General features: G+C 45.7%; 1 protein-coding gene across 1 annotated transcript in view; it reads right to left on the bottom strand.

Moving 5' to 3' along the window:
* Positions 1-12,045, bottom strand: part of IQCH (IQ motif containing H) — a 132,079-nt gene that overhangs the window by 43,930 nt on the left and 76,104 nt on the right. The window contains exon 14 of the mRNA XM_056865756.1: positions 7,621-7,812. Within this exon, the coding sequence (XP_056721734.1) occupies positions 7,621-7,812 (192 nt within the window). The remainder of the gene's footprint in view (positions 1-7,620; positions 7,813-12,045) is intronic.

Raw genomic sequence — 12,045 nt, 5'->3', positions numbered from 1 at the left:
TGTGAAGAAATACTTCCTTTTATCTGTTTTGAATCTCTCACCCTCCAGCTTCAGCAGATGACCCCACATTCTGGTATTATGAGAGAGAGAGAAAAGCTTCTCCCTCACCCCTCTCTCCATACCATGCATAATTTTACAGACCTCTATCATGTCTCCTCTTAACCACCTTCTTTCCGCATGGATTCAGAGCCTTGTTTGGCACACTCTCCCCTCTTCCTCATCTGTGCTCGGCCCAAGCAGCATTCCAGATTGAGTGCAGCTGGAAACGGAAGCCCATCTCTGGTAGACAGCATGAGTCACCTGGTAGGGTGTGCCCGTCTTTCTCATCAAGCTGGGCCACTTTCACGGGCCACTTTCCTTCTTCCTTTGAAATGATCCGGATGGCTTTTGTGGGCCAAGGGGCTCAGTGTGGGCATCAAAACTTCGAAGTCCCCAAGGAACTGCTGAATGGGCAGTCTCACGCTTCCAAGATCCTGAGCACATCAGCGTTAAAAATGTAAGAGAAGAAGAGCCAGTGGTCCATCCAGTCCAGCATCCTGTTTCACACAGTGAGCAATCAGATAGCCAGTGTGATGTAGTGGTTAAGAGCAGTGAGAGCCGGCATGGTGTAGTGGTTAAAAGCAGTGGTTTGGAGTGGTGGACTCTGATCTGGAGAACCAGGTTTGATTCCCCACTCCTTCACATGAGTGGCAGATGCTAATCTGGTGAACCAGGTTGGTTTCCCCACTCCTATACATGAAGCCAGCTGGGTGATTTTGGGCTAGTCACAACTCTTAGAGCTCTCTCAGCCCCACCTACCTCACAGGGTGTCTGTTGTGGGGAAGGGAAGGGAAGGTGATTGTAAGTCGGTTTGATTCTCTCTTAAGTGGTAGAGAAAGTCAGCATATAAAAACCAACTCTTCTTCTTACTCTGGAGTTCCAACGACAGGGCATAGAGGCCAAGGCCTTCATAAGAACCTAAGAACATCGCTGCTGGATCAGAACAGTGAGGGCCCATCCAGTCCAGCATCCTGTCTAACGCAGGGGCCAACCAGTTCCTCCTGAGGTCCAACAACAGGGCATGGATGTCAAAGCCTTCCTCCGACGTTGCAACGTAAGAATGAAAGAGCTGCATTGATGATCAATCCTTGAGTCCATCTGGTCCAGCATTCTAATTCTCACAGCAGTCAGTCAGATGCCTCAGGAAGCTCACAAGCAGGTCATGAAGGCAATGGACATCCTGGTTACTTGTTCCATGGTCTATCGCAGGGGTCCCCAACTTTTTGAGCCTTTGGGTACCTTTGGAATTCTGACACAGGGTGGTGGGCACAACCACAAAATGGCTGCCACAGGAGGTGGAGTCAATCACAAAATGACTGCTGCAGGAGGCAGAGCCATACATACAGAGGAAGCCCCAACACAGTGGAGAAGAGGGGTAATTAAAAAATACACTGGGAAAGAGAGATGAGAGAGAATAAAATAATCACTGTGGTGGCAGTTGCCACTGAAACGATGTTATTTTAATCTGCACAGCCAATCAGATCTTCAGAGGCAAATCAGAAGCCCTGCTGGGCAACAGCCCCCACCTGGCTCCACCCACTTTTTAAAAACGCTTGATGGGCACCAAGAAAGGTGTTGGCAGGCACCACGGCACCCATGGGCACCGTGTTGGGGACCCCTTCCTTGGGTTGTTTTTAGAAATGGGGTTGACCTTCATTGCATCCCTTTCTTCAAGATGTCTTCTCCTTGATGGTCCCTTGTCTTACAGGGTACCTGAACCCTCCAGATTTTAAGGGTTGATAGGTTCTTATCATACCAAAGTTGATTTCTAAGAAAATGTTCAGTCTGCCATCAGTGGAACAGGCTTCCTCAGGAGGTGGTGGGCTCTCCTTCTTTGGAGGTTTTAAAGCAGAGGCTAGATCGCTATCTTACAACAGTGCTGATTCTGTGAACTCAGGCAGATCATGAGAGGGAGGGCAGGAAGGGTTGCGTCAGTGCTTGGCTCTCGTGGCCCTGTCTTACCTGCCCAGGGTAATGCTGATCACTACTTTGGGGTCAGGAAACAATTTTCCTCCAGGCCAGGTTGACCAGGGATCCTGGAGTGTTTTTGTTGCCATCTTCCGGGCATGGAGTAGGGGGTCACTGGGGGTGTGGAGATAGTTGTGAATTTCCTGCATTGTGCAGAGGGTTGGACTAGATGACCCTGGTGGTCCCTTCCAACTCTATGATTCTACGATCCATAAGCACGAGCGGCAGGCATTTGTGCTAGCTGGGTACCTAGTCGTGGGGCTTGAGCTCATGTGTGGGTCAGAGATTCAAAGGGCCACTTAACGGGTTAGAGGCCACCAGTGTTCTGAGGACTGGCCTCATATTACAGCAGTGAGTTCAGGTTGAGAAGCAAGGTGCTTACGCATCCTGGAAGGGAGGTACAGCATCCGATCTGAAGGACCCAACAACCGGAGTCCATTTTTTAAACGGCACACAGACTCCGTCTGAACTCCTGTAAACCGCATTACGTTTAATCGGTTGCCCTACTACATACCAATGAAGGAAAAACCTTGGGATCGTGTCATAAACTGCTATGCAAATGATGCTATTTGTAAGTATTAACATAATTTAGTGCTTAGAGTCATATTCTCGCTTCTAATAACTCTACCGGAATGGAGAGTCTTTTGCTATGTACTCCTAGCCTGCAGGAGAGTCTTTCATCACGGAACTGAATTTTTTTAATAACCTGCCAGCATATGTTTTGGTACGTGGCAGCTTAAGCCAATGACACAATGTCTTCATTATCCAAAGGAGCAGGTCTCCGTACTGTAATAGCAAGCCCATGTTCATAAACTAATGCTTTGATGTCTAAATGGGGGAGCATTTCCAGGGTGCTTGGTAACAAAGGAGTAGTTTAATCCTCTGCACTTTGTGGCATTTGTCAATGGAGATGGCAGTTCGTTTCTCCAAACATAAAAGGTCTGAGCTCTTGGAGAAGAGCGGCTGAAATCTCGAGGTGAGAAGTGGCTCGACATAATTTGCAAAAAGAAAAAAAAAGTGTTTGGTCACATTGTTTGTGCTTCTTTTCCTGGCTTGGTGCATTGTAGTGGGCCCTGGGTCAAGACATGACAGCAGGTCACAGACAGTAGAACAGGCGACTCTGTCTTGGTAACAGAGCAAAATGAAAGGACCGGACATTACCTTTGAGAACTCTTATCATTCTGGCCTACCATCTAGGACTTCTGCAATGCAGGCATTGGTTTAAGGAATATTTCTCATTAACATCTTGACTTTTAAATCCTCTTGTCCTGTAGATCACGTGCACACCTTCCTCCTGCAAGGTATTGGTTGGCTTTTCACAGATTCTAAAGAAATAGGACAACCAGGAGCAAGAATCCCAGCAGCCACTTTGGACAAAATACAGTAACTTTGAAAACAAAGTTCGACTGGGTCATTCAGCTCTCACTGCACTGTGGTTTAAGGCACTGATTCCTGAGTCTTGTGGGTAAGCAGTGGGTTACTCTTGGGCAAGTCCTACAGGATGAAGGTCTCCTGGGCTTTGTCAATGGAAGCACGTGCATGTCATGAACAAGCAATCCTCATGTACCCTCACAGATGAATTCACCCCTGTTCTAAGGAAGAAGAAAGTGCTGTCAAGTTGCAACTGACTCATGGCAACCCCAACCACTCGCTGTTCAAAGCCAGAGGGAAGCAGAGATGGTTTGCTATTGCCTTCCTCTGGGTAGCGAGCCCAGTTTTCCCTGGTGGTCACTTATACTAACCGTGACTGACCCTGCTTAGCTTCCAAGTCCTGATTAGCTCAGGCTAATCTGGGCTATCCAGAATGCCATTCTAAGCAAAGGGATTTATAAATCCATAGAAAAAGGGCATGGGGCCCAATACTTTTAAGGTCTACAACGGGAAGGGCATATGAAAAAGACAGAGCTAGATTAAAGTCCAGTAGCACCTTAGAGACCAACATGATTTTCAGGGTATAAGCTTTTGAGAGTCAAGTCAGGTATGTGATGAAGGGACCTCTGACTCTTGAAAGCTCATGACCCCAAAATCTTGTTCGTCTCTAAGGTGCTACTGGATTCAAATCTAGCTGTTATCCTGCAGACCAACATGGCTACCATCTGAAACTATGAAAAGAGATAAGATTGCTTTAATTGTATATGAATCAAATTGCACAGTTGTGGTGGTGGGAAGTGCCATCCAGTCACAGCTGACTTATAGCGACCCCGTAGGGCTTTCAAGGCAAGAGACATTGGGAGGTGCTTTGCCACTGCCTGCCTTTGCATGGGCTGAGAGAGTTCCGAGAGAACTGTGACTAGGCCAAGGTCACCCAGCAGGCTTCATGTGGAAGACTGGGGAATCAAACCCAGTTCCCCACATTAGTGTCTGCCACTCGTAACCACTACACCACGCTGGCTATCATTGTACATTGTACAGTTAGTTGGAGAACATACTGACATGGGCAACCAGGACCATCCATCCGCACCAACCACCTGGATCCAGATGAGTGGGATATGGGAGGACAGAGGGCAAGTCCATGTTTTGCCTCCTGAACCAGTTTGAGATGTAAACATAGTCAAAGGGAAGTGTCAGAAAGGAGTGCTGGAGAACTGTCTCACCCTTTAGCGTGCCTGGGGCTGCCCAGTTAAAAATTAGCAGGAGGGCCCCTTGACAGAAATGGCTCCTGACAGTTGGTTGATGGATATCTCTAACCTTCGTTCCTCACAGCCCCATCTCTGCCGTTATGTTGACAGGCACAACTAAGAGCACTTCTATGGACTCATCTTGGCCAGATCCTCCCCTGGGTGCACAAAAACAAGCACGAGAATAAAGCCACGTCCTCCTCTCACCAGAGGGCTCCCATTGCCCAAGCCGTAGAAAAGACTTCCATAGCTGATTGCAGTGATTCCATCAGCTCAGTACACGATCCCATTCTGTATACAACGCAATTCGGCAGAAAAGCACACGGCAACACTTTCAGCCTCATTTGACCAGGTTTAAAAAGTCACTGCAGAACACATCTGCTGATTTAAGGGTTCCTTTTAAACGTACAAATCAGCCACTTTTGCCATTTTTCTGATTTTTTTTTTTAAATGCTGGTTTCTATAGAGCTACAGCAAGAGTCTGGCTTCATGAAATGTCACTTTGATTTCAGTTAACACAATGGTAGAAACCAAACATTTACATAATGGTTAACTAAAAAGAAAACCAAGAGATTTGTATCTACATTCAACCAAAGGATTCCTGTTGGACTGCAAACACAAACACTGCACTTATGGATTGGGGTGAAATTCTCTGTGCCTTCAGTGCCCTCTGCATTTAAATTTGCCAAAGCCAGTATGGCTGAAGAAAGGGCTAACATCAGGAGAAGATATGCACTCCAGTCTAGTGATTTTCTGGGCATGGGGCTCCAGCCTGTACATAAAACTCCCTGTATACAGAAGAAGAAGAGTTGGTTTTTATATGCTGACTTTCTCTGCCACTTATGGGAGAATCAAACCGGCTTACAATCACCTTCCCTTCCCCTCCCCACAACAGACACCCTGTGAGGTAGGTGAGGCTGAGAGAGAATGACTTGCCCAAGGTCACCCAGCTGGCTTCGGGTATAGGAGTGGGGAAACAAATCCAGTTCACCAGATTAGCTTCCACCGCTCATGTAGAGGAGTTGGGAATCAAACCCCGTTCTCCAGATCAGACTCCACCACTCCAAACCACCGTTCTTAACCACTACACCACGCTGGCTCTCTCTGTTAATTTTAACAGAGAAGGGACATTTGCCTTCTTTGTATGCTACCCTATATGCCACTCTACCTGATGTGAGAGCTGGCATCCAGGCACACAGCCAAATCAACACAACAGGGCCACCCAGGACTCCCATGTTGGGTTTTGCAAATCCAGGGGACTCACAGGTTTGCAGGAAAATCCAATTTAAGGGAAACAAAAGGACAGCTGACCTCAGTGTGGGGTGCAGGAAAAGAAGAATTTCCCCTTCCCCATGTATCCTTGAGGGTCCCTCTTACTATGGTTCTCTGCTCTGGTGAAAAATCTGCATGTCCTTTGCAGGAACAGATCAGGAGCCTCAATCAGAGTGAACTGCACACTCCAGAGATTCCCCTCTCTGTGAATCAAGGTGGTAAGATTTTCTCCTCTCACTCATCTTTGTTCCTCAGTTGCTTCTGGTAAGGACTGGAGATACACTTTCTTCCTCCTCAGCCCGCATGATGCATAACTAGAGGCACCAAAATTTGTATCAAAAATTAGCCTAATGTAACTTTGCTTTTCAGTGGGAATAGGGCTGAGATTATTTTGGCCCAAACAGGGCTGGTATCCAGGGCAGGAAGCACCTGTCCAGGCAATTAAAAAACGGATTCGTTTCAAGAAGGCAAGAGGAATGTTATCCAAGCGATTGCAGCACCCCAGTTATACACAAGGTGGGGTTAGCCTAATGAAAATACGTCTCACAAACAACAATCTGTAGTATAGTAACAGCTACTAATCCAGAGAGATCTTTTTAAAATATGGCAAGTCCTCTGCACAGCAGTCGCGGCTGATTTGAAGGAATTGCATGCAAGAAAAATATGCTTAGATTCTGAAAATGGCTTTGCAAAACTGAACAATGACTTATTTTATGTACTTTGTTTTCTTTTCCATCCTGTCCCATATTCAATATGTTATTATTCTTCAATATGTTATTATTCCTATTATTAAAAAGATCAGCCAAAACTATCATTATACAGATCAAAGAATAAACATGTCTGGCCTGATTTTTCTCCTTAAATTCCCCTGTGTCTAGAGGAAAGTTTATTTAAAAGCGTATTACCAGTTAAAAGTTTTTACCCTTGGGCACCAGGGAAAGGGTTGTTTTTAGCCTTTCAAGCCATAAGTGATTGGCCCCAGAGCATCTGTGACCTACCCAAGGCCACTAAGATCCTTGGGTGAGGCCTTCTTCCAGACACCATTACTTTCTCAGGGTACCATGCCAATCACAAACATGTGACAACCCCAATCCAAAGGGGTCTGCCACACATACTCCACAGAAGCATTTAGAGGGCTTGTAAAAACCTGCCAAGCAATTGGGGTCTGATGGGGTGTGTGTGTTATTTTGCATCACTGCTCCTGTCTGTATTATTGTCGTATTTCATAATTACCATGTATCATGGAATTTTATTATTATTATTATTAGAAGAGTTGGTTTTTATATGCTGACTTTATCACTTAAGGGAGACTCAAACTGGCTTACAATCACCTTCCCTTTCCCTCCCCACAACAGACACCCTGTGAGGTAGGTGGGGCTGAGAGAGCGTGACTAGCCCAAGGTCACCCAGCTGGCTTCGTGTGTAGGAGAGAGGAAACAAGTCCAGATCACCAGATTAGCCTCCGCAGCTTATGTGGAGGAGCTGGGAATCAAACCCGGCTCTCCTTATCTGAGTCCACAGCTCCAAACCACTGCTCTTAACTACTACACCATGCTGGCTCTCCATAATAACCACGATAACATTGTTGTTAGTTTTTTTAAATCTTGAAGAGTGGTTGTTAATATAAAAATAAACAAACTTTAAAAGCACGCATCATATCAAAACTAGGAGGCAGCAGATGACGTCTGAAACATAGCAGGTTTGCAAAGGACGCAGGACTTACATGCGCCCATTTCTTCTGCCAGTTCTCGGGGCCGTGTCTTTGGCGCTCCTTCCAAACCCAAGGATAGCATTTGAGGTGTGCGGTGACGTCGCAATAGGCATTGCCGTTTCCCCCAAAGTCGTTATCCACTTTGAAAATCCAGCGTTTCACTTCTGGGTAGTCGATAATCAGCTGACTTAGGACTTCAACCATCTGTAGTAAAAAAGGCTTTAGCTTAAGGTTCGCATTAATCCATCCAATACATTGGTATAACCAAATTCATACCGAGCCATTCAGTAAACAATTCTCAATCTAAAAGGAAAAAGGAAAGTGGAAGAGAAGAAAAGGTGAGGACAAGACATTTCTAATCTGACTATTTTCTTCAGGCACTTCCTTCTCAAACAATAACAATATTTAATTTTAATTTTAGAAAGGGGAGACAATTACGACAGTCTTAGATTCCCTTGCATCTCTATCTTTCACATAGCACAAGCTTCCATATATAGTTTCAGAGGGTAGCCGTGTTGTTCTGCAGTAGAACAGATACTTCCGAGTCCAGGAACACCTTAGAGACCAACAAGATTTTCGGGGTATGAGCTTTCGAGCGTCAAAGCTCCCTTGGGCCCATACCCTGAAAATCTTGTTGGTCTCTAAGGTGTTCCTGGACTCGAATTTAGCTTCTATATATGAAATCATAACAGTAACTATTCGAGACATGACCCATTTCTAAGCCAAACCACGGAGCAGGGAGGTAGGATCCACCCAAAAAATCCCTGTGTGGTGATGACAGAGATAGTATCTGAGCTGCACTTTTTTTTTTTTTTTAGCTAGATACAAAAAGGCCATTTTGTGCACACGCTTGTGGTTTTCTTGCTTGTGGGTTTCAATGTAACCTTGAAAAAAAAACCTGACTGGGCTAGGAGGCAGTCCTCAGATTCGAAGACAGTTTTTTTTTTATTTGAACCTCAATCACAAATGGAATTATTATTTGTTTGCTCTGTGTCCTATTATTTGTTGCTTTTGAAAGCCCAATAAATGGGTTTTCTGTTGACGACTCCCCTACAGAAAAGAAACGGATCGATAGTATTGTAAAGACTGCACCGATGGAAAGAGTTACGAGCTATCTTTAAGTGAAAATTGAACTGTGCCTTAATTTATTGTCACCTTCCTTTGATTATTTAACGCCTCGCTTCAATGTTTCATACGAAGCAGAGGGCAAGAAACAAGAAGCAAAATAAATAGCAAAATCTGAAATGAGATGAATCTAAACTAAGGAAGCTGATGTGTAAACTGGATTACGGGGTGCGATCTTATAAAAACAGAAGAAGTCATGTTCAAGCCATTGTTTAGACCCTGTCTATAGTGTAGGTTGTTACTATTTTGTACAGTTGTGGTTAGCTTTGGATATAGTGGATTTTCCTCTTGCAGGTCGCAGGGAGTGAACCTTGCTCCTAGCTCAGCTGAAGAACGTCTTTGGCCCAACAACATTAATTACACAGATGCCTTCGTTTTCCTGATTACACCAAACTCCCTCAAGCTCGGCAAGATGCCCACTTGCATTTGTGGGACAGCCAACTTTTCAGGCACTTGGTGGACTCATTCCTACTTAATTTCCTCACTGGTGGGCTTTAGCCTTGTGTTTGTGATCTCTGGCCCTGGACTTGATTCTGGTCATCTCTCTAATTCAGGGGTGTTAAACTCATTTGTTACGAGGGCTGGATATGACGTAAATGTCACTTGGTTGGGCCGGGCCATGCCTCGCCAGCCCAGATTGAGAGTGTGGGGGTGGAGGTGGCTACCTCAGCAGGCGAGATTGCAGCAGGCTCACGTGCCCAGATCGGGATTCGGGGAGGTGGGTGCCTCGGCTTGCGAGCACACAGTGGGCTCACCAGCCCAGATCAAGAGTGGGTGTGTGTGCCTTGGCTGGCTCGCAGGCCTGATTGAGCTCTCAAGAGGCCGGATCCAGCCCCCAGGCCTTATGTTTGACACCCCTGCTCTAATTGATCCTACGTATATTAACCCCTAGACTTCATCTTAAGAAGATTAGCCATGCCTCTAACGCCAAATGGCTTTCTCAGGTACTTTCAGCTCAATTCGAGTCCAGCAGAACCTTAGAGACAATCAACCATAAGTTTTCAAGAGTCAGAGTTCCCTTTGTCAGATACCTGGAATCTGAGGAAGGGAGCTTTGACTCTCGAAAGCTAGTGCCCTGAAAATCTTGTTGGTCTCTAAGGTGCTGCTGGATTCGATTCTAGCTGTTCGACTGCAGGCCAACGTGGCTACCCTCTGAAATTAGGTATTTTCAGTATCTGCAATGTAGACTAGATGTAAGGCAACAAAGAGCTAGTGCGAACAAGGCATTGGTTGGCTATCTTCTTCTGATCATTGATGGTTTCTTCTTTTCCTTTTTTCTTGATCTGCCACACCTGGAATGTGCAAAAGGTTCCATTTGTGCTGTCTCCATTCACACCTTGTTGGATATTATTGTGCTATTGTTGCGCTATCGCAATCATTTGCAACTGGATTGGCTAGTCTACACTGAGCCACATAGGAAAGTCCAGCTGCAAACAATTGTCATAGTGCAGAGATAATGCAATAGCCAATGGTGTGTGGATGCAGCTCTCCGTTGTTTACGAAGCAACATCAAACAGCCAAATGATCACGGGACTGTTTCCAAAACCCACCGTATTAAGCAATCGAAGAACAATTACAGACACCCAAACTCACTGTGTATTGACCACAAGCACACACCCATTGGTTCTTGGGCACGGAAGATATAAATCAGAGTCCAGACTTCAAAATACAATACTAACAGGTGGACATTTCCCGATGCCACTAAGTATTTGTTTCCTTTTTTTAATTTTAAGTTTATTTATTTAACTTAAAATGGTCACATCAAAACATCATAAAATACATAGAAAAAACTAAGTGAATAATAAGAACCCCCATAAACTCCCATGTAGGCTGCAAAACCAACTCTCAAAAAGGGCAAAACAGGCAACAAAAGGGCCAATGTCCCCCATTAATACTGTCCAAACCATCGTAAAACGTTGCAAGATAGTTCAGTGTTTTTGACAAAAGAAAAATCTGCAAACAGAAATATAACACATGGATACCAAGGTGATTTCAAATGGAAATCACCTCCATCACTGAACATTCTACAGCCCCCATAATCCATAGTCAAAAGAAAGTTCTGTCAATCTTTCTCATATGCAGCCATCAGAAGTTTAAAAATCCAAGACAGTCGAATGAAACCCCCCCAGATGGATCGACCCTTTCACACTACCCGCTCAGAGTCACATCAGAAGTACCACTAGAAAGACACTCCGCTTCTCTTAGCTCCCGACCCAACAGGCATATGTCAAACAGTGCATACCCGCACCACCCATTCCCCAAATTTACAAACTTCACCCACTGTTACCCTCCCAGTTCCCCCTGTGACGCAGCCCACTGTGCCCGCTGAACCTTCCAAAATTTTGTACTAAATATTTGTTTCCAAGCAACTATGTGGCCTGATTAGAAGTGGAAATGTTTGTGGCTTGGATAAAATTGGCATGAGCTGGGTTCTAAAGAAATTCTCTCTGTTGCTATGGACAGTCCTGAGGGGCTTCAACATTCAGGGTCCACTTGGGATTGCACCCCCGCATTAAAAAGCAATGGACCCTGTTGTGGCTGGTTCAGTTCCAGAAAGGGACTTTGGCTCTGCACCAAATCCACATTTTGTCCCTTTGCAGTTCTGCAGCATTTGTGTTTGCTGCTCCACCAAAGCCTTTAACTTGGACAAGCTCATGCTCAGCACTCCAACCATTCGGATCCGTTCCTGGGGGTCATCTCTGTCTTTCGCTTTCCCTTTGTAAACTGGTAGGGTTGCCAACCTCCAGGTACTAGCTGGAGATCTCCCGGATTGGCTCCAGCCGATAGAGATCAGTTCCCCTGGAGAAAATGGCCACTTTGGCAATTGGACTCTATGGCATTGAAGCCCCTCCCCAAACCCTGCCCTCCTCAGGCTCCACCCTCAAAACCTCCCACCAGTGGCGAAGAGGGACGTGGCAATCCTACAAACTGGGCTTATCCGTCAGCGACAGAACTGGACCATTTCTGATTTCTTGACTGATATGGCTGTGGGGCTCCTTCTCCCCTGGGCCCATCGCCTGCCCCATTGTCGTGACTCCCCTTCTTGACTGAAGGTAGGGTTGCCAACCTCCAGGTACTAGCTGGAGATGTCCTGCTATTACAAATGATCTCCAACTGATAGAGATCAGTTCACCTGGAGAAAATTGCCGCTTTGGCAATTGGATTCTATGGCATTGAAGTTCCTCCCCTCCTCAACCCTGCAATCCTCAGGCTCTGCCTTAAAAACCTCCCGTTGGTGGACTTCCGCTAGGGACGCTGAGCTGAGCACCATGTCTCTTGGGGGCTCCCAAGGAACCAAGATTCGTTCGAATC

The sequence above is a fragment of the Euleptes europaea genome, chromosome 20 (assembly GCF_029931775.1).
Source record: "Euleptes europaea isolate rEulEur1 chromosome 20, rEulEur1.hap1, whole genome shotgun sequence".
NCBI classification, from domain to species: Eukaryota; Metazoa; Chordata; class Lepidosauria; order Squamata; family Sphaerodactylidae; genus Euleptes; species Euleptes europaea.
This window is presented reverse-complemented; position numbering and strand designations above follow the sequence as displayed.